Source organism: Lepidochelys kempii, chromosome 8 (genome assembly GCF_965140285.1).
Source record: "Lepidochelys kempii isolate rLepKem1 chromosome 8, rLepKem1.hap1, whole genome shotgun sequence".
Lineage (NCBI taxonomy): Eukaryota > Metazoa > Chordata > Testudines > Cheloniidae > Lepidochelys > Lepidochelys kempii.
In genome coordinates, this window is record NC_136387.1 from 103,239,175 (window position 1) to 103,258,680 (window position 19,506).

The 19,506-nt window shown below is 54.8% G+C and overlaps 1 protein-coding gene across 1 annotated transcript; it reads right to left on the reverse strand.

Annotated features, from left to right (window-relative positions):
* Window positions 1-2,640: 2,640 nt before the first annotated feature.
* Window positions 2,641-13,809, reverse strand: TSPAN1 (tetraspanin 1). Its single transcript, XM_073357838.2, has 8 exons — window positions 13,673-13,809; window positions 13,161-13,225; window positions 8,370-8,570; window positions 7,761-7,835; window positions 6,734-6,832; window positions 6,019-6,162; window positions 4,515-4,598; window positions 2,641-3,667 (listed from the first exon to the last, which is right to left on the reverse strand). The coding sequence occupies exons 2-8, from the start codon at window positions 13,215-13,217 to the stop codon at window positions 3,614-3,616; spliced, it is 714 nt and encodes a 237-aa protein (XP_073213939.1). The 5' UTR covers window positions 13,218-13,225; window positions 13,673-13,809; the 3' UTR covers window positions 2,641-3,613.
* Window positions 13,810-19,506: the final 5,697 nt, after the last annotated feature.

The following is a 19,506-nucleotide window of genomic DNA, read 5'->3' on the forward strand; positions in this document are numbered from 1 at the left end:
GCCTTAGTTAACCCCTGAAATGCTGGTGTGATCGACTGCCACTCTCACTAATGCCCAGACGGATTGATTTATGCTTGGCCAAGCCCTCGGGGAATCTTTTGCTCACAACAGACAGCAAAACGTTCACACCTGGGAGCGTAAGTTGATGGTATCTAAACACAAGAGGCTTGATTCCCCAGCAGTGCTGAACTCCCCGGGGTCTCATTAACCCTTTGAAGCCAGGGGAGGCTAAGAGCACACAGTAGCTCTAAAAAACCAGGCGAGTCTTACTCAGTAATAATACCCAGCTCTTCTAATGGTGCTTTTCACCAAGAGATCTCAAAGCACTTTACAAAGGAGGGCAGTATCATAAGCCTCATTTTACAGATGGGGAAACTGAGGCGCAGGGTGGTGAAGGGATTTGCCCAACTTCACGCAGCAGGCCAGTGGCCGAGCCAGGAATAGAACCCAGATCTCCTGGTTCCCAGTCCGGTGCTCTCTCCCCTAAATAAACATAAATAGCTCTTGCGATAGCCATGGCTTAGAGAGGGTTAAGAGCAAAGTCCCTGCCAGCAGGAGCCAGGTGCTCTTCAAAGCGTGGTCAGCTACACACAAAGCGAGGCGCTTAGATGCCGGGGTTTAGTAGGGGTTAGCCAAGCAAACCACCCCTCCTCCAGGATAGCTGCAGCCCACGGACTCCCCCCCCCCACCCCCAGTGTCCAGCTCTGGTCTCTATTGGCTGCCTATTGTCTAGTGGTCATGTCCATCTAGTGGCATTTAAATCCCAGGCTGCATGAGACCAGACTGGGCTCTTGGGTGGCAACCAGTGGCACCCGAGCTCAGATCAGCTGCCTGGCCATCTCCCAAGCCGCCAGGTGCCCTGTTTTCGGCCCGCATGCAGGGAAGGAGCTGGGGTGAAGGGTGCATTGGCAGTCTGATCCTTGGCGCCCCTACAGCATTTGGCTTCAACCCAGTATTTCAGTGGCTGGGCCAAGCGTGTTCCAGCCCCCAACTGTTTATACAATCCCTTCCCTCGATCTCCCAGCTGGCCGTAGGTGCCAGAAGTGGATGGGCACTGAGGTTTCCACTGCTGCCTTAACCAAAACAGCCCAAGGGAGGGAATTTGCAAGGCAAAACAGGCCATTGCTTTGTGGGGAACCTGCAGGCAGCCTCGTGCCCCTGCCCTGCGTCGGTGGCAGAGGCTGTTGTGAAAGCAGGGCTTGCCTGCCGGCCTCTTTGCTTTTAAACACGGGTAAGGCCAGAGAGAATTGAACCGTGCGGCCGGAGTGAAGGCATTAAACCGCATCTGGGAAGCCCGAGCTCTCGCCCTCCCCTTGAAGGTCCTTTGCGCCCCTAGAAATTTGATCTGCCCCTCTGATCTGCCAGTGCCCCCCGGCCTGCCCTCTGCTTCCCACAGCACCATCACACTTTCACCCCTGCTTCCACGGACCCATGGCATACCAGCCTGTCCTTCCAGCTCCCACAGCAGCTGTGATCATAGAATCATAGAATATCAGGGTTGGAAGGGACCTCAGGAGGTCATCTACTTCAAACCCCTGCTCAAAGCAGGACCGATCCTCAACGAAACCAACCCAGCCAGGGCTTTGTCAAGCCTGACCTTAAAAACTTCTAAGGAAGGAGATTCCGCCACCTCCCTAGGTAACGCATTCCAGTGTTTCACCACCCTCCTAGTGAAATAGTGTTTCCTAATATCCAACCTCAACCTCTCCCCTGCAACTTGAGACCATTACTCCTTGTTCAGTCATCTTCCACCACTGAGAACAGTCTAGAGCCAGCCTCTTTGGAACCCCCTTTCAGGTAGTTGAAAGCAGCTATCAAATCCCCCCTCATTCTTCTCTTCCGCAGACTAAACAATCCCAGTTCCCTCAGCCTCTCCTCATAAATCACGTGCTCCAGCCCCCTAATCGTTTTTGTTGCCCTCCGCTGGACGCTTTCCAATTTTTCCACATCCTTCTTGTAGTGTGGGGCCCAAAACTGGACACAGTACTCCAGATGAGGCCTCACCATCTTCCTGGGTTGTGAGTCTCTCGCTTTACTGGGGTGGGGGGCGGTTGCCTCTGCCACCCCCCTTTTCCCCACACACCACCCCTTCCCGAGGGCCTGCGATGGAGTGTATTGCCGCTCATCAGAGGAGCATGAGTCTGACTTTGCACGGTGTCTGCCCAGCTGGTCTGCAGCCACCTGTCCCCTGTTTGTCCAGGACACACCCCTTTGCCTCGCTGCATGGCTAATTGAAAGACAGCCCCTGACTGGAGCTTAGGACGGGCTAGTACAATGCCTAGAACAGGGCGCCTGTAGGGGCTAATAGCAGTAGTAGTCGGGCCTGGCTTATTGGTTTCCCCCGGGCTCCTACAGACGCACAGGAGAGTAGACAGCTGGCATGCAAACACGAAGGATGGCCAAGTCACTCGGACATTTGCCTAATCCTTAGGCGGTGGGAGCCCCTGCTCTGCCACAGATTTCCTCCATGAGCTTAGGCAACTCACTTGATGGCTCCATGCCTCAGTTTCCCCAGCTGTTCAAGGGGGATAAGAGGGAAGAGAAATACAGTAAAGGTTGGGAAGTGCACAGATACCATGGTGATAGGCCCAGCAAAGTACCGAGACTGGAGAGTTGATGCAGCACGACAGTAGTCCGCGCTCAAGTTCTTGGTTCAAAGAGTTTATTGGAACATCTTGTGCACAAACCTTCATTCCACATTCAGAAAATAATTTACACTTGAGATTATAAATTAATTGGGGGAGAGGGGAGTTCTTCACAGTGTAAAAATATACAGGACAGACTCAGTCTGCCGGGGCTCCCCGGCAAGCTCCCGGCATGGCATTGTGCCATCTAACCCAGCCCCAGGCCTTCAAGCGGGAGGGTGTGGAAGCTGACGAGATGAGGGTGGCCCGGGAGAGAGTTGAAGGGAGAGAGACAAGGAAAAAGTCAAGGCCAGAGCAGCCCGAGGCCCTTTCCCTCTGGCCTACACGCTTAAAGCAAGAAGGAAGTGATGGCCTGTCTTAGCTTGGCTGGATGTTCTCTCCTACCCCATGAGGTCTAAGCCTTCTCCACTAATCTAGACTCTTCTGCCAGTTAGCAGTAGCTTCATCATAGTCACTGGAAGACTCTTGGTTCACACCAGCTGATCACGGGTTAGAATCTAGTTCTGTGTACTAGAGACTGGGCTAAAGGGTCTCGTGAACAAGGAGGGCTGGGAAGACTAGCACGAGCAGCAGTCTGGGATGGTCATCTCCTAGCAAGATCACCCCACAGCTAGCTAGGATCACACAGGCCACGGAGGGGACAGAGCAGCATCTGTAGCCCCTTCAGTCTTTGGCACAATAGCTCCGGGGTGAAACAGAAGCTCTTTCCACTTCGGAAGTGTTTGTATGTACACGTTATCGATACGTCACGCTAGCTAATATATATATAGAGAGAGATATATACACACACAAACACACACTCTACGGCTGTCAGCTCAGGAGATCATTTAGAAACTAATCACAGTGCATAGGACAGAGAGTGTGTTGGGCCCAAGAAATGTTTGATTCTCAAAACAGAAAATGAGGCAAGAACGTATCGTTCGTCCTCTTCCGCCCAGGGGAAAAGGACTCGCTGCCTTCTTCAGGCCTCACTTCTTATCCAGCTGGCAGTACAGGTACATGGACACCACCATGGCTGCAATCTAAAGAGAGGTAAGTAGGTTTAATATCTCCTGCTGCCCAGGGAGGCCTTTTCTTCTTTCTCCACGTTGGCTAGATGCATCCTCTACATCATGCAACTGTAACCCACGGGTCAGCGTGTCTTGTGCCCCAGTCTATAGAGGAGACGGGTCTGTTGTGGCTCTCCGATGGCCAGCCTGGCCCTTTAACTCAAGCTTTTGTATCTAGAGGTCCCGGGTTCGATCTGTGGGAACGGCCAAGATGGCGTGGCTCTGCCACCCAGCCGCCATCATCCTCCCTCTCCTGTTGCTTCCCCCACACGAACGCCGAGGTCGGTTTGGGAAGCGGGCCCGGAGGGTCAAGGCCGGGCGCAGGCTGAGGGTCAAGACTAGATGTCAGGCTGCCTCGGTGGTTCCCATCCGCCCCGGCTTAGTGGCTCCCGCTGCAGTGGGCGAGCGCCCTTGTGCCATGTCCTCAAGTAGGTGTTGCCACCTTTATTTCTGTCCCTTCTATCCCCTGGCCTCCCCGCCTCCTCTTGTTTTGTGGCTCCCCATCCCTGATCCCCACTCAAGCGCCAGGCTCCGGGGGCCCGGGCGGGGGTTGGAGCCATTGGTGGTCACAGCTGCTCGGACAGCATGGCTGGGCTGGGCACCCCAGGAGCAGAGGAAATGAGCCTGAGCCTGCAGCCCGGGAGGAGGAGAGCTCAGAGGTGGTCAGTGGGCACCCTCGCAGTTCAGGAGCGACTCTACCCTCTCCCCTGCTGGGCGGGCCCTTTGTCTGGGGCAGTGGAGGGGAGGCAGTGGGACGGCAGCTGTGTAGACCTACGTCCCCGCCCAGTTTCTGCAGCCAGGAGCCAGCTGGGGGACTTACCTCTAACGCACAGATCCCCAGCGCCACGCCCCCCACCACACCCGCGTTCTTGCGAACGTCGCTCAGCAGCTGCTGGAAGCAACCCTAGGGGGAAATGGAAACCAGCATGGTTAGAAAGAGCCGGGGCCAAGCACGCAACGGAAGCTGGTTGGAGCAAGGCGGCTGAATGCCCGGTCAGCTGAAGGATGCAGCTAGCCCTCTAGTCCCCCTGATGCTCTGTGGGTTTGCTGGCACCGAGCGACCTGCTGAGAGCTTCTGAAGGGAGTCCCAAAGTGAGCGCTGACTCTGTTGGTTGAGAAGGGCAGGAGTGTGCCTGGCTGTGCCCTGGCGGTATATACCAAGCAGGACACCCGGAGTAAACGGGCACTTCAGGGATCAGTAAGGCTCAGTTCAGCTTCCCAGCTGAGAGGAGTTGATGATTTTTGGGTGCCTAACTAGAAACACCCAGGAGGACCCCAATATTAACAGGATTCAGGAAGTCAAGCCGCTTTGAGGGGTCTTGATTTGGGCACAGCCTCCCGCCCCCACACACACACACACCCTCCCACTCCCAAATTAAAAGCACCCAGTCTTGGCCACTTCCACTAGATGTCCAGAAATGCACTGGAAGGTAATTGCAACACCGGCTCTGTTCCACAGCTGAGAATAACTCCAAGCAGAAAGGTCAGAGCTCATGCAGTGGGTTAAGTAGGATTTGTAGGTCCTACATGACTATACCGAATAGTGCTGGGTCAGCTACTTTTGTTTCACGTGAGCTATAGAGTCTAGTTACTAACACAGTCACTAAGAGGGTCAAACAGCGCTAGGTTTGAATGCCATATATTGTGTGCATGTGATGGTTTGCAAGGGGACTCGGCTTTGGAGGAGATTTGGGCCTCGTTGCTGGATCAATGTGATATGCACATTAAATACATTTGTACTCCGAGTGCATTCGTAATGGCCTGGACTGTTGCTTCTACACACAACTCCCTCCCACCCATCCCCGGTGAGGTCTTCCATGACCCTATGATTTTTTGGTCAAGTGTCTAAAGAACCTTTGTATAAAGAGAATAACTCAGGGACGATTCCTAATAGAATCTAGACAAAATCCCCTAGACCAGGCCAGAGTCATCTGCAGGGTCAGCTTTGCTCATGTATACCACCTACAGGCCTCCAAGCCTTTCACAAGACGTGTCCTCATCCCCACACTTACAGGTAGGGAAGAGACATAGAGGGGGCAAGTGACTTGGCCACGGTTGTCGCGCAAGGCAGTTGCAGAGATGGGAACAGAAGATAAGCTCAGTCCCCCAGTGCAGAACAAACCTGCTCCTCCTCTGCCTTACGCCAAACTTCTGTGATTCACAAACTAGTCCCACCTCCCTCTCCGATGGGAAGGGGACATCCCCAGACACTCCAAGAGCAGATGTCAGAGAGGGACAGTGGCCCAGTTTCCACAGCAAAACCCACGCCCTTCTGGCAGTGTGGGGTCCCGCAGCCATAAGGCAAAGCTGTTGCATCTCCATACCGGGAGTTTGCTGTTATATGCTTCTGTCTCGTTGCACAAGGCGTTGACGGAGTTGCAGCAGAACGGTGGGTACATGTCGCCGTGTTCCTTGTAGTAGTAAGAGTCTGTGAAGTCTGTGTAGTTCGTCAAGCCGCAGCATTTCACCTGGGAGGAGGAGGAAAGAGGAGTGAGAGCAAGGAACAGAACGTGCCCAACACCCTCCATCATGTCCCAACCGGAGACCTCAAAAAGCTCCGCAGCCAGATTACAAACCGGTTAATCTAGGGGGCTGTCTCTGCCCCGCAGTGGCGGATGAAGCCGTCTGGGGCGATGGGGCAGCCGCAGCCCGGTACAGCCAGGTAGGACAGGATTGGAAGCACTAAGGGATTATGCATCCAGCCGAAACTGGGAGGAAGGCAGAATGTCATTCCCCAAGTTGGAGCTGGGCCAGGATTCGGGGTCCAGCCCCGACTCTTGAGAGAAGAGCCGCGGGGCCTTTGACGACCACAACTTGTCAGAGGCCCCTGCAGCCTTGTGCGCTTTGTGCCAGTGGCCACGGCTGCCCAATGGGCGGCGCGGTGTGGTACCGCAGAGAGGAGCGAGGTGGGTTCCAGACCCTTGTACCCCATGTGCATTTGAATTTTAAAGTCTGTTGCCCCATCCCCGGAAGGCCCCCCTCAATCTCAAACCAGAGACGCCCCTGAGCTGAGCGACGGGCCCGCGCAGGCTGGCTCACCTTAGACATGGTGGTGTTCCAGATCTGCGTGACTTCAGTAACCTTCCCGTACTGATTCTTCAGTGTTGGAGTCACTGTTGTTTGTAGGATGTTCTCCGCCTAGAAGAGAGTTCAGATGCCATCACAGCGGGCATTAGACCAACGGCCTGGCACGCACACGGGGAGAGGCCAAGGCTTAAAGGGGTTCTTGGAGAATCCTGGCGTCCCTACAGGCCAGCGTCCAGGTACGCCGGCAACCCGCTACATGTGGGAGGGGAGCTGCCATGGCTATGCCAGGCAGGTGGGCAAGCAGGGGGAGTTTGTTGTGCTGGCCCCTTTCTCCAGCAACGGGCTCGCTGTGTGGCAGGCCGAAGAGTTCCCCGGTTACGTAAGACGCGTGAGGTCCGGAAGCAGGAAGTGAGAACAGGAACGACCGTCCCCGAGCGGGTGAGAACAGACACCACCCGGGCCTGTGGCATGGGACGTTCCTGCCCGCAGCTCAGGATTGCTGCCACGGAGAGTGGGCCGGAGCTGTCATCTGCTTTGCCATCGCCTGCAGCGTTCGCTCTTCCGCCTCCGTTTCACTTCCCAGGACTCACGCTGCAGTGTGCATACTATTGATGCTGCAGGGGATGGGGGGGGGGGTTGAATAGACTAAATCCACCTCCCCCCAACACAGGGCAGCCTCGCCCCCCCACCCACACAGGGCTGCGTTGCACCAGGCCTTGCGACTGGGTGCCAGGCTGTTTTCCGTGCAGGACGGAGGAATTAATTGCCGAGAGGGACTAGCCCCAGGGATAGGGCCTTCCCGCCCAGGGCATGTTTCCCTCCTGCCCCACAGACCCCGTGAGTGAGGCCAGACCCTCAGCACCCACTGTTACATCTGCTTCTCCGAGGAGCGGTTCGTGAACGGTAACCACCCCTCAGGGAGGACCGATCTCCGCTCCTCCGGCATCCCCCTTAGCACAAGGCCTAGAGCACAGTCCTTCCAGGAACGGGCCCAGGAGGCCGCCGAGCGACCTGTCCCTCCCACCCCCCTCTGACTTACGAGAGATGTGTAGACCAGTGCCACCACCGCAGCAGCGATCTCAGCGATGAAGATGATCAGCACGATCGAGAAGAACTGGAGGAGACACAACCCAGAGGTCAGAGACGGGACGGAGTCCAGGCCCATCTAGCTGGGGCGGGCCACAGCGCTGCCAGCTTCCTGTGGTGGTTAGCAGGGCTGGGTGCAGCCCCGGGGAGAAACTTGGGAGAAGCCAAGCTGGCTTCAAGCTAGTTCACAAGCAGGCGACAAAGGGGACGAGAGAAAGTTACCATGGGGATCTCTCACGACTCGGGCAAGACAGGGTTTACTATCGAGCAGGGAACCTTTCGTCCAAAGAAACAAGTCTCTTGCCGTGGAGCATGGGATTTTGAGGGGGTCACTCCCCTCCTGGGATCAAATATACCCCGTTTCAAGGCAGCAGCTGTGTCCCACCCTTGTGCAGACTGAGATCGCAAATGCAGACCCAGGCCACTGGCCTGACAGACCCCAACTCCCTACTGGAGGTACAAAGCCCACTTCTTCCACCATCCTACCCCGCGTGCAGCTGGACAAGCGGGTTAGGCTGACCGAGCGAGCGCGGCTTCCCGCCGCCCGGAGCTGGAGATTTACCATGATCAGGAGGCATTTGCTCTCTTTCTGGGCCCCACAGCATCCCAGGAAGCCGAGCACCACCAGGATGGCGCCGATGATGATGAGGAAGTAGCTGACGTTCACAAACTGCAAGGCGCTGCTGGAACCAAATATGCTGGAGAACGAGCTCCCGTCCACGGCGACCCAGATCCCCACGCCCAGGAGCGCCCCTCCGCCAAGCTAGGAGGCGAGAGAGAGGCGCGTGTTATTTCAGAGGTGGCTGGGAAAGGTCTAAGGGACATGACATTGACAGGACCTAGAAATGCGAGACCATCTTCTCCTTTCACTTCTAGTTGTGAACGTTCTGATCTCAGGGCTAACTGCAACTTTCCTTCCCCTCCAGCTCACGGGTTACTCTGCTCTCCCCAGCACGCACTGATGACCCAGGGCTGGCCCTTTCGTGAAACAGGAGAAGGGCTCCTGGAGCAGATTAGAGGTCCCCTGATTTGGGGGATAATCTCCGGTGAGTTAGCAAGCATGCAAAGGGGTGCCATCCAGCTCCCCGAGAGCAACCACAAGCTCCCCATGAAACACGGTCAATCCCTAACGGGGCGAGGCCCTGACCACTGGTCTCTATGGAGACAGATCGTGTTGTCAGTTCACCCAAGTGCCCAGGGGCGGGGTTCACAATAGGCAAGGAAGCCAGTGTGATTTGTTTTGGCTCAGAGGCGGGGCTGGGGGCCCTGTGTTTTGCACAAGGGAGATTCGGAGAGCCCCGATTAGGCTGGGAACAGCTGTTCGGTCACTGGCCAGGGCCGTTTCTGGCAGGGCTTTGGAGCTCTGCGCTGGATCCACTCCAGCTCCAGACAAAAACCTGCAGCTCCATTGCTCTGGAGCTGCTCCGGGCTCCGCTCCAAAGCCCTGGTTTCTGGAACAGGGAGACCCAGGAAAGCTCTGACAAGGCACGCGGGTCTCGGGGAACTTCCTGATTTCTACCCCAGGGTCAGTGATTTCCTCTGATTAATGCCAGCTCTGTTCCCGGCCCTGGCGGAGGAGATTACAACCCTCTACTTTCCTGGACAGGTCTTTGTACTTCCATTCCAGCACGGGGTGGGGCAGATAAACCCCGATACAAGAATAATGCTTTGCTGGCAGGGTGGGAAGGAGAGCCAGGCCATTGCACCAGCCTCACCCACTCCACTCAGTTCCTTGCCTGGGATGGGGTCATTACACACAACACACGGTGAAGGGCCCCTCACACTGGAGGGAAAGGGCCTGAAGTCAGTGCCTGGCCCTGCAAGAGTGATCAGAAGCCAAGTGTGCCATCAAAGTTTCCCCCACACACATACCCCATCAACATCTCGCCCCCTCCTCATCCTCCTACCTACCTCCCTGTCCTCATTTAAATTCCTCCCCGAGTCTCCAATGACACCCTCAGATGCATTTGCCTAAAAGCCCCTCCCAAGCCATTCCTCCTCATAGACTAAGGTCAGAAGGGACCATCACAATCATCTAGTCTGACCTCCTGCACATTGCAGGCCAAAGAACCTCACCCACCCACTCCTGTGATAGACCCCGAACCTCTGGCTGAGTTACTGACGTCCTCAAATCATGGTTTAAAAACTTCAGGTTTCAGAGAATCCACTATTGAAAACGGTTTAAACCTGCAGGTGACCCAGGCCCCATACTGCAGAGGAACGTGAAAACGCCCCAGGGTCTCTGCCAATCTGACCAGGGGGGAAATTCTTTCCCAACCCCAAATATGGTGATCAGTTAGACCCTGAGCATGTGGGCAAGACCCAGCAGCCAGACACCTGGGAAAGAATTCTCTGTAGTAACACAGAGCCCTCCCCATCTAGTGTCCCATCTCCAGCCATTGGAGATATTTGCTGGTAGTAGTCGCAGATCAGCGACATGCCATTGGACGCAGCCCCATCATCCGATCCCCTCCATACACGTATCCAGCTCAGTCTTGAAGCCAGTTAGGTGTTCTATCCACCCGGCTCCCCTTGGAAGGCTGCGTTTTCCTCCCAGTGCCTTTCAGAACTGGGACCATCAGAGCAGAGACATCTCCACAAGAAGACAGCAGAGCAGGTCAGATCACCCCGGAGGAGCACAATGTCTCGGGCCGGGAGGGCAGAACCCCCGTCCCCGCTTCGGCGTCCAAGTGAACAAGTGTCCTGGAGCCTCCGGTGTTTTGCAGCTATCTTAGGACCTGACTAGCCACAGGCTTCAGCAGAGGTCGGGCCGGCCTCAGCTTCGGTGCAAGCCAGGAGGAGAGCACCCGCGCTTCCGCATTCAGAGGCACTGCCCCTGGGGATCAGACAAGCTTCCCGCTGTGAAGGTCTGTGCCGAGGGACATGGCCCTCAGCCCGTCTCTGAAGGCCGCAGCAAGAGCGGTTGGGAGACGAAAGGAAGAATCACGCAGGCCAAGGAGCTTTCCTGGGCTGATCATTCCAGCCACATTGGGCTAGCGGGGACCCGGGCAGCCAGCCTCCCTATTCGTGTCTCCTAGCCAAGCCCAGGGGGAGAAACACACTGAAGAGAACTATTTCCCTCTGGCTGGGAGAACGGCTTCTCCAGGGGGGACGCTGCAGGGGCCGAGCAGCTCCATCGTCCGTCCCCCTCAGAGCCACAGAGACAGCTCTGCCTTTGAACACAAGCCAGCTGAGCGAGAACAGGCGGCCTTGTCCACCGGGCAAACAAAGCCATGGCCTTTGGGGCGGGGGAAACGTCACCGGGGAGTCACTCGTCACCTCCATTATAACTCCCACAACTGAGCTTTTCTCATTGGAGCCGGAGCAGAGGAGGACGGAGAAACCCTACAGCAGAGCCACCTGAGAGAAGCAGACGTGTCAGCCCGCCGGGGGGAAAGAGACGGAACCATTGTTATTGCATCTCAGCGCTGTCAGGGTTTTGGAGCCGCTGGCCCCGCCCGCCAGGATTTGGACTTGACGCTATTCGTGGCCAGGTGCCCCTGGGAACGTGGGGGAAAAACAGTCAGTAACTGGAAAGACAGCAGCAGATCCCAGTAGATCCTCGGGGCCAGTGGAGGGCAGAGAGAGCTACAAACCAGAGCTGGCTGGAAAAAGAATGGAATTCCTTCCCACCCCACCCCTCTGCTGAAAGTGTAGACAAAACAAGAGTGGGTTTTCTGATGGCTCGCCCCCGACCCCCAGGACAGCAGACACTTCCCCTGGATTTTCAATTAAAGGGGAATTTTCCATTAAAAAAAAAAGGGCGGGGGTTGATGGAAGCTTTCTGGCCAGCCGGATAACAACATCGCACCTGGCAAAGTGAGAGAGGCAGAGCACCTCCTGTCCGGCCCGGGAATCCGCCCGGGAGAGGCCGGAGGGGGAAAGAAGAGAGGGCAGGGCCGTCAGCCCCGCTTTCTAATCCTCCCCAAGTATAACTCGGTGCAGTTCTAATCCAGCCAGCCTCGGCTGCCACCCTTGTGAATCGAGGCAACTGACGAGCCCCAAGTTGGAGGGGTCAGAACAGAGCGAAACTGCAGACAAACCGTCTAACCAGCATGGGCCCCGCCAGCCCTGGTCCCTGAGCAGCTGTTCTGCCATGTATCCCTGTGGCTTTCCAGGGTCCCCCACACTGATGGCAGGGCCAGTAGCCAAGCACAGAGGCCACGAGGGCAGAATCCCTGCCATGAGGGCTCGTACTGTGCAAAGGGAGTGAAAGAGACAGAGAAAATAAAACACACTTCTGCGGTGATGGAGCTCCCGGGGTCCAGATAGATTTCCACCAGCAGGGTGGCCCGGCTGGACGCAGGTTGCAAAGGAGTAAGAGCTTTTGGATGGATCCTGGTGTCACTGCACCCCCCTGCTCTCCTTCCAATGCCACCGATGAGATTGTTGCCTACGCCATGGGAGGAGAACAATCAGTGACGTCAGAGACAGTCTCAGTCCGGAGCCATAGCCCCCGGCAATCCTGGCGGCTTGGCCTTGTTCAAAGCGAATCCAGGTGCCAGGAACAGGCTGTAGCAGAGCGTCCTGTTCTGGCCAACTCTGGAGTGGGGCTCTTAGGGAAAGGGGGCTGGTTATAGCCCGCCCGTGCCCTGGAGAAGACCGTACTGGAGAAGTAGCTTACCTTTCCTATGCGGCTAGCTGCCTAATTTAGGTGATCGCCTGGGGGTCTGGTCCACTGGAGGTTGCAGAGGGCAATACGCTCCAACGTAGAAACAGAATGCTTAAGGTCTGACATCGTCTATCAGCGTCACAGCCCTACAGCCACCCCCGAGAGCCTCGGAGCAAGCCATTTTGCCAAGCAAGCCTAGACTGAAACGGATCAACTTGGCTGGGACCCTTTAAAACTTAAACCCAGCATTGAACAGTACTATCAACCCCCAGCGTTCCGAGGGCCCCAGCCAGGCCTCCCGCCCGTACTCTGGTTAACTCGTTAAAGCTAGCCGTGCGGACGCTACAGGGCGGGCTGCCTCCGCCCTGCGGCATGCTCGCTAGCGAGGGTGCCACCGGCGTGAGCGCGTCCACACAAGATGCCCCTCACCGCCCTGCCCGCTGCGCAGACGCACACTTGGCCTGAATTCATAGGAAGGAGCACACCGAGAAAGGGGCTCTGGAAAGCACTGCAAACAGCTGGTCCAGCCAGAGTCCCAGCCCAGCACCTGCAACAGGCCCCGTGAGGGGCAGTCAGTGCTCTCATCCCGAAGTGCCCCGGGGCCAGCAGAGCTTTGGCAACAAGGGCAGGGTCATTTTTTTTAAAAAAAATAATCAGCACCACAGTCTCTGGGCATTTGCTGGCATTGAAATCTAGTCCCGGTGACGAAGAGAAACAACCTGAAACGCTGCTGGTACTTACAAATATGGCCAGGTTAAACAAGATCATCATCACCTTGAGGAAACTGAAACAGCCCATCTTTGCTCCTGAAAAGAAATCAGAGAGATTAGCACAGCACCAGGGGTTAGTGCAGTCCTCACCCCCTCGGAGAGAGAAGTTTTAGGGCAGACCAGTGCCTCACACAGCAGTGAGCCCTTTAGCAAGTCCCGGAGGCTGCTCAGTTACCCTCCAGGGGGGCTTTTAAACACTAGGGAAGACCCCAACTTCTCCCCTCTGCAGCAGAGAGAAAGAGGAAGCAAAGGCAAATCAATTTCTCTTTGACTGTTGCTCAAAGAGTCCAAGGGAAGTTTCCCAGCCCAGCTGCAGCGGCCCTCAAGTCTCCACTCCTCTCTCAGAGAAGAGGTGGGGGGTTGTACCCCCAGCCCCACGCCCTTCTCAGGAGGGGCAAAGATCGGAACCTCACTGGGTTTCTCATGCAAATCAAGCCCCCCACCTGCAGAAGGGAAGGGTCACGCTGGGAATGCAGGGCTCACCTTAGTGATCAGATCCAGAGGGGCCAAAAAATAAAATCCAAAGCAGCCTCGAGAACCCAACCCAGGCGATGCTCCTGTCCCTCTGGGAGCCTGTCCTACCTGACCCAGCCCCAGCCCTGCTTTCCTGGAACCAGGTGCTGTGCCCTGCTTCTTAAGGGAGCCTAAGTGGCAGCTGTCTCCTCCAATCAGAAACTTCCCCCTTCCAGCCCAATCAAATCCCTTAGGGGATGGGCCGCTGCTCACAAACTTTGTTTTTAGTCGGTTGTAGGAGTCGCTGAAGGATTCTCTTGAGTCCTTGCTGGCCCCTAGCGGCTGCAGGGAGATATTGCTTCCTGCTCTGCTCTTTGGGCCCAGATCCCCCAAGGGGTTTTCGGTTTGATCCCTTTCAGTGGCTGGGCCACAGAGCTGGGGTTAGGGGCCTGGTTTTCTGCTGCCCACTGTGATTCCTGAAGCCTCGCTAGCCACGGCGGGACGACGGGAGGTTTGTCGCTTTCCGCCCCCAGCCGTCGTTTGGCTGCAAATGCCTGAGCGTCGCTTTCAAATCGACAGCGGTTTGTGGGGAGGCGGGTGTGAGGCAGACTGCGTGTTGCCGTGCGCCTGCCCGTGAGAGTGTGCGAGGGCGTGTTTGCACGATTGTCTGCAGGAGCTGGCATGGGTCCCCAGGCACGCGTGTCGTGGGTGCAGGGTCATGCGTGTGCTTGCGTATGTAACCCACATGCTGGCAGTGCAGTGGTGAAAAGCGGCAGTGCTCAAACTTTAACAACCCGGGGACCCCTATTTTGTTAAAAAAAAATGTCGCGGACCCCCAAGTCCCCCTGCTCAGCCCCAGGGCCTGCCCCCACTCCACCCTTGCCCCTCCTTTTCTATGCCTCTTTCGCTCCCTTCCCCCAAGCGCGCCCCATCCCCAATCCTCCCCCTCCTTCCCAGAGCCTCCTGCATGCCGGGGAACAGCTGTTCCGCAGCGTGCAGGAGGCACTGGGAGTGAGGGGGAGGAGTTGATCAGTGGGGTCAGCGGCCCCAGACATGATTCCGCCCCCTCCCTGAGCACACCCCCGTGTCCGCTTCTCCCCCTCTCTCCCAGCGCCTCCTGCATGCTGCTAAACAGCTGTTCCCCGGCATGCAGGTGGCATTGGGAGACAGGGAGAGGAGTTGATCAGAGGGGCCCAAGGACCCCCTGGAATATCCTCGCAGACCCCAGTTTGAGAAACGCTGGTGTAAAGTAAAGGAAGAACCTGTAGAGAGGACACACCATTCTTGTTTTGGGGACTCTGGCCCAAATCCTCCAAGGTATTGAGCTGCCTAAATACCATTCATGTTCTGGGCCTGTGTGTCTTCAGGCTGGCAGGAGCGGTCAGGGTAGCTCTGCTGGATTCAGAGATCCTAGAGTCCAAGGTCAGAAGGGACCGTTGTGATCATCTAGTCTGACCTCCTGTAGGGCACAGGCTAGAGAACTGCCCCCAAATAACTCCCAGAGCAGAGCTTTTAGAGAACCATCCAATCTTGATTGAAAACATTGTCAGTGATGGGGAATCCACCACAACCCTGGCTAAATTGTTCCAATGGCTAATTACTCTCTCCCCTAAAAATTTACACCATATTTTCCAGTCTGAATTTGTCTCGCTTCAGCTTTCAGTTTCAGGATTGTGGATGGGCCAGGGTTATCCAGAAACTGGGGGCGGGGGGAGGCACTAGCCGTACTAATTAGCTACTTGGCTGATTTCTGTTGTGGGCAAGCAGGCTGGCAGGACGCACCCAGAGTCACTCCTGGAGAGTGGCGCCCATGGGAACCCAAGTTTATAAATAGGAATGGGAGCCAGACGAGACGATTCAGCCACGGAGCAGGGCAAGCCCCAGATGGCTCTGCCGTGCGGGCCGTGTTCCTGGGACTTTGCCAGCTTGTTGGCTCTAGCCTGCCGGTTCCCTCAGCCCACTAGCAAAGAGGCCTGGAATTGCTGCAGCCTATGCACATTGCAGATTGTCATGATGCATCCGATGAAGTGAGCTGTAGCTCACGAAAGCTTATGCTCAAATAAATTGGTTAGTCTCTAAGGTGCCACAAGTCCTCCTTTTCTCATTGCCAGGGGAGTTTGCAGGAGACTGTGGGATTATTGCATTGATGTGCCCTGCAGAGGGGGCTGTTACCAGCTTTGCCCGTTACTTTGGGGTACGCTCATTTATTAGGGTTACTCTTTGGGGCGGGGGCATGTCTGTAATTCTATCAACGGACTGCTTGTGTCAGTTGTGTTCTCACAGGGAGCTCTACTTCTCCCTGCTGCAAGTCCCCTCCCAGTGGAGCTCTCCTGCAGGACCGAGGTTCCCCAGGGCTGGGTTTGTCCAGCCCCAGAGTCAGATGAACACACACACACATTCTAACAGAGCACGTCTGAGCGGACCGGGTCAATCAGCACTCCCAAGCTGACCCCTTATATGCCCCTGGTCTCAGCAGGCTGGTCGAGCAGCGCTTCCAATCTGCCACCCTCCTATGCCCCAGGTTCAGCAAGTCCCTATCCCCACTTTCACGTAACAATTGTTCTGGTCGTAACCCACATGATGAGCGAACCCCACAAAATTTTTGGGTGCTGCAGGGATCTCTAGCTTAGGTATGAGGAGCGTTGCTGCAGAGCGAATAGGGAAGCCAATAAACACCCATGATGGGGAGAGAGACGGAGAAGCAACCAGCTTAACCAGGAAAGTTATTTATTGCTGGATAATAACCATAGGGGAGCCAAACAAACAAACCAGTTACAATATTAAATCTAACTTAAATTTGAGTATAAAAGGTTTAGAAAACTATAACTGATCATACAAGTCAGGGTCAGAAGGCTATACCGAGAGAGAGAGAGCTGGGTCCTCACCACTCCGTGAAGTGGGTCCTGGGTCCGGTTCTGTTCAATATCTTCATCAATGATTTAGATAATGGCATACGGAGTACACACTTATCAAGTTTGTGGATGATACCAAGCTGGGAGGGGTTGCAAGTGCTTTGGAGGATAGTATTAAAATTCAAAATGGTCTGGACAAACTGGAGAAATGATGCAAAGTAAATAGGATGAAATTCAATAAGGACAAATGCCAAGTACTCCACTTAGGAAGGAACAATCAGTTACACACATACAAAATGGGAAATGACTCCCTAGGAAGGAGGACTGCGGAAAGGGATCTGGGGGTCATAGTGAACCACAAGCTAAATATGAGTCAACAGTGTAACACTGTTGCAAAAAAAGCAAACATCGTTCTGGGATGTATTAGCAGAAGTATTGTAAGTGTAAGCAGTGTCAGGATGAGCTCCACCCTGACATCTGGTGGTGAGGTGTGGCAAGTTGTGGAAAAGAACTTCAGGGGCCGATCTCATTTGCATAGGCACACCCACCACGCCTAGAATGAGACCATAGCTGCCCAAATGGTCACTTTGGCTGCTGTGGGATCCCCAGTGTCTCTGTTATTGGGGCAGGAAGAATAAATTGTTATTACCCTGATTATGGGAACTGTGCTTGGAACTGTACGTGGCCTTTTGTTATGATGGAGGGATTCACCATCAACTAAGTAGCACTCGCTAGGCAAGGGTCATGGGTTCCAAAACTGTGTGAATGGAGAGAGGCTGGGGACAAGTAGTAGTACTTGGTGGCATGGGCCCCTTGGTGAGGGCCTTACCTGCTGATTGCACTTCCTCCTCTCTCCACTGTGGAATATCAGAGCTAATTTTGATTTCATTAGAAGTCTAGTTATAGGCTGCTGAGCTCACTTTGGGCTGACAGTGCACCAGCACTGGGGCTCCCCTACTATAAGCTGAATTCACCTAAGAGCTGAAATCACTGAGTGTTGTGTTAAGTAGTGGGGGAGCCTGAAGATATATTGTGGAGCAGTTTGCGGGACGGCTGGTGAAGCAGTTCAACGCGGAGCAGTGTGTGGATGGCAGGAGCTGCTTGTGGGCCGTGGAGCTGAGCGAAGGAGTTCGTGGGGCGGCTGGCAGAGCGGAGCGCAGCTGAGTGAAGGAGTTCGTGGGGCGGCTGGCGGAGCGCCGCTATGGAGCTATGGGGCGGTCAGCTTCAGATCACGTAAGGTGCCTCTTACCCCCGTCCCATTTCCACCCAGGTTGGGAGGTAAAGCTCCGCCGATAAACTTTCGAACTCTGGGGCTGCCCTGACCAGGGACAGAGACTTTTTGGGGCATTGGACTTTTGGGACTTTGGGTGATTTGGGGTTGCTGGACTCAAGAACCAAAGGGAAAAGGGCATGCCCCAATTTGCCTGGGGTGGGGTTGTTTTTGCTCATGGGTTGTGTTATGAATCCTGTTGGTGGTGTTTCCCCAACATAATGCCACATTGTTTCTCTCTGTTATTAAAAGACTTTTGCTACACTCAGACTATGTGCTTGCGAGAGGGGAAGTATTGCCTCTTGGAGGCGCCCAGCGGGGGTGGTATATATTTTTCCCAGGTCACTGGGTGGGGGCTCGAGCCGGTTTGCATTGTGTTATTGGAATGGAACCCCTAGATATTGAACCCGGCCCTTGTTGCTGCCAACTCTGACGGGCAGAAGGGTTACATAAGCAAGACATGAGAAGTAATTCTTCCACTCTACTCTGCCCTGATTAGTCCTCAGCTGGAGTATTGGGTCCAGTTCTGGGCGCCACATTTCAGGAAAGATGTGGACAAACTGGAGAAAGTCCAGAGAAGAGCGACAAAAATGATTAAAGGTCTAGAAAACATGACCTCTGAGGGAAGATTGAAAAAATTGGGTTTGTTTAGTCTGGAGAAGAGAAAACTGAGAGGGGACATGAGAACAGTTTTCAAGTACATAAAAAGGTTGTTACAAGGAGGAGGGAGAAAAATTGTTGTTCTTAACCTCTGAGGACAGGACAAGAAGCAGTGGGCTTAAATTGCAGCGAGGGCGGTTTAGGTTGGACATTAGGAAAAACTTCCTAACTGTCAGAGTGGTTAAGCACTGGAATAAATTGTCTAGGGAGGTTGGGGAATCTCTATCATTGGGAATTTTTAAAAGCAGGTTAGACAAACACCTGTCGGGGATGGTCTAGACAATACTTAGTCCTGCCATGAGGCAGGGGACTAGACTAGATGACCTCTTGAGGTCCCTTCCAGTTCTATGATTCTATGAAGCTTGAATCGATCAGGTTCCCAGGTGGTGGTGGTGGTAGCTGAGGGTCTGGAGTGCTGGAGTCAGGCAAAGCCCCCAGCACGATCAGTCAGGAGAAGATGAAGTCCGAATGGAACTGATGCAGATCTTGGATCCAGGCATCAGAGCACTTACTTGAGCGTGGGTAGGGGTTTTTGTAGGGAAAGAACAATGGTTCAAGGGAGAACACTAGATTTGTTTATGGGTAAATTGATGGCTCAAGGGAGGATCCCACCGTTGTTTTGTTCAGGCTAGACAATAGGAACTGCTCATTCCTGGCTGTGGGCGGTGTTCCTTCCAGGGAGCTCACAGTGCAATTAGGCAGCTTCAGTATTTTGGATTCTTTTATTCTTTTGAATAAAGGATTCATTACTAGAATTAGTGTGATAACTACTGAGCTGGGTGTGTGCAGGCGTGGGTTCGTTAACACCTGGAGCTGAGATCACGCCCTGCTTCCCTGCTTTTCTGGTTGCCTTGGAATCTCTGTTCTCCATTCTGTATGCTAATGGGGATGCCTCCCTGTCCCATCTTCGATGCAAATGAGGCTAGGGGAGTTTCCTTAATCCTGTCACCCTTGTCCAGAGGGGTTTAGGTCTCTCCCATGGCCTTTTCATTGCTTTTTGTAAGTCTTTCTTCTGATCGGCTTTGGTTCAAGCAGAGGCGGGGGGGAGGGCTTTCGTGAGTCAGACAGGCTGGGTACTGCGC

Bases quoted from the DNA above. Each gene is read 5' to 3' on its own strand.
- TSPAN1 (XM_073357838.2), bottom strand. From the start codon at position 13,217: ATGGGCTGTTTCAGTTTCCTCAAGGTGATGATGATCTTGTTTAACCTG. The intron at 6,833-7,760 runs GTAAGTCAGAGG...ACTCTCTTCTAG, and splicing joins CACTGGTCTACACATCTCTC to GCGGAGAACATCCTACAAAC. The intron at 3,668-4,514 runs GTAAGTCCCCCA...ACCTCTCTTTAG, and splicing joins TGGGGATCTGTGCGTTAGAG to ATTGCAGCCATGGTGGTGTC.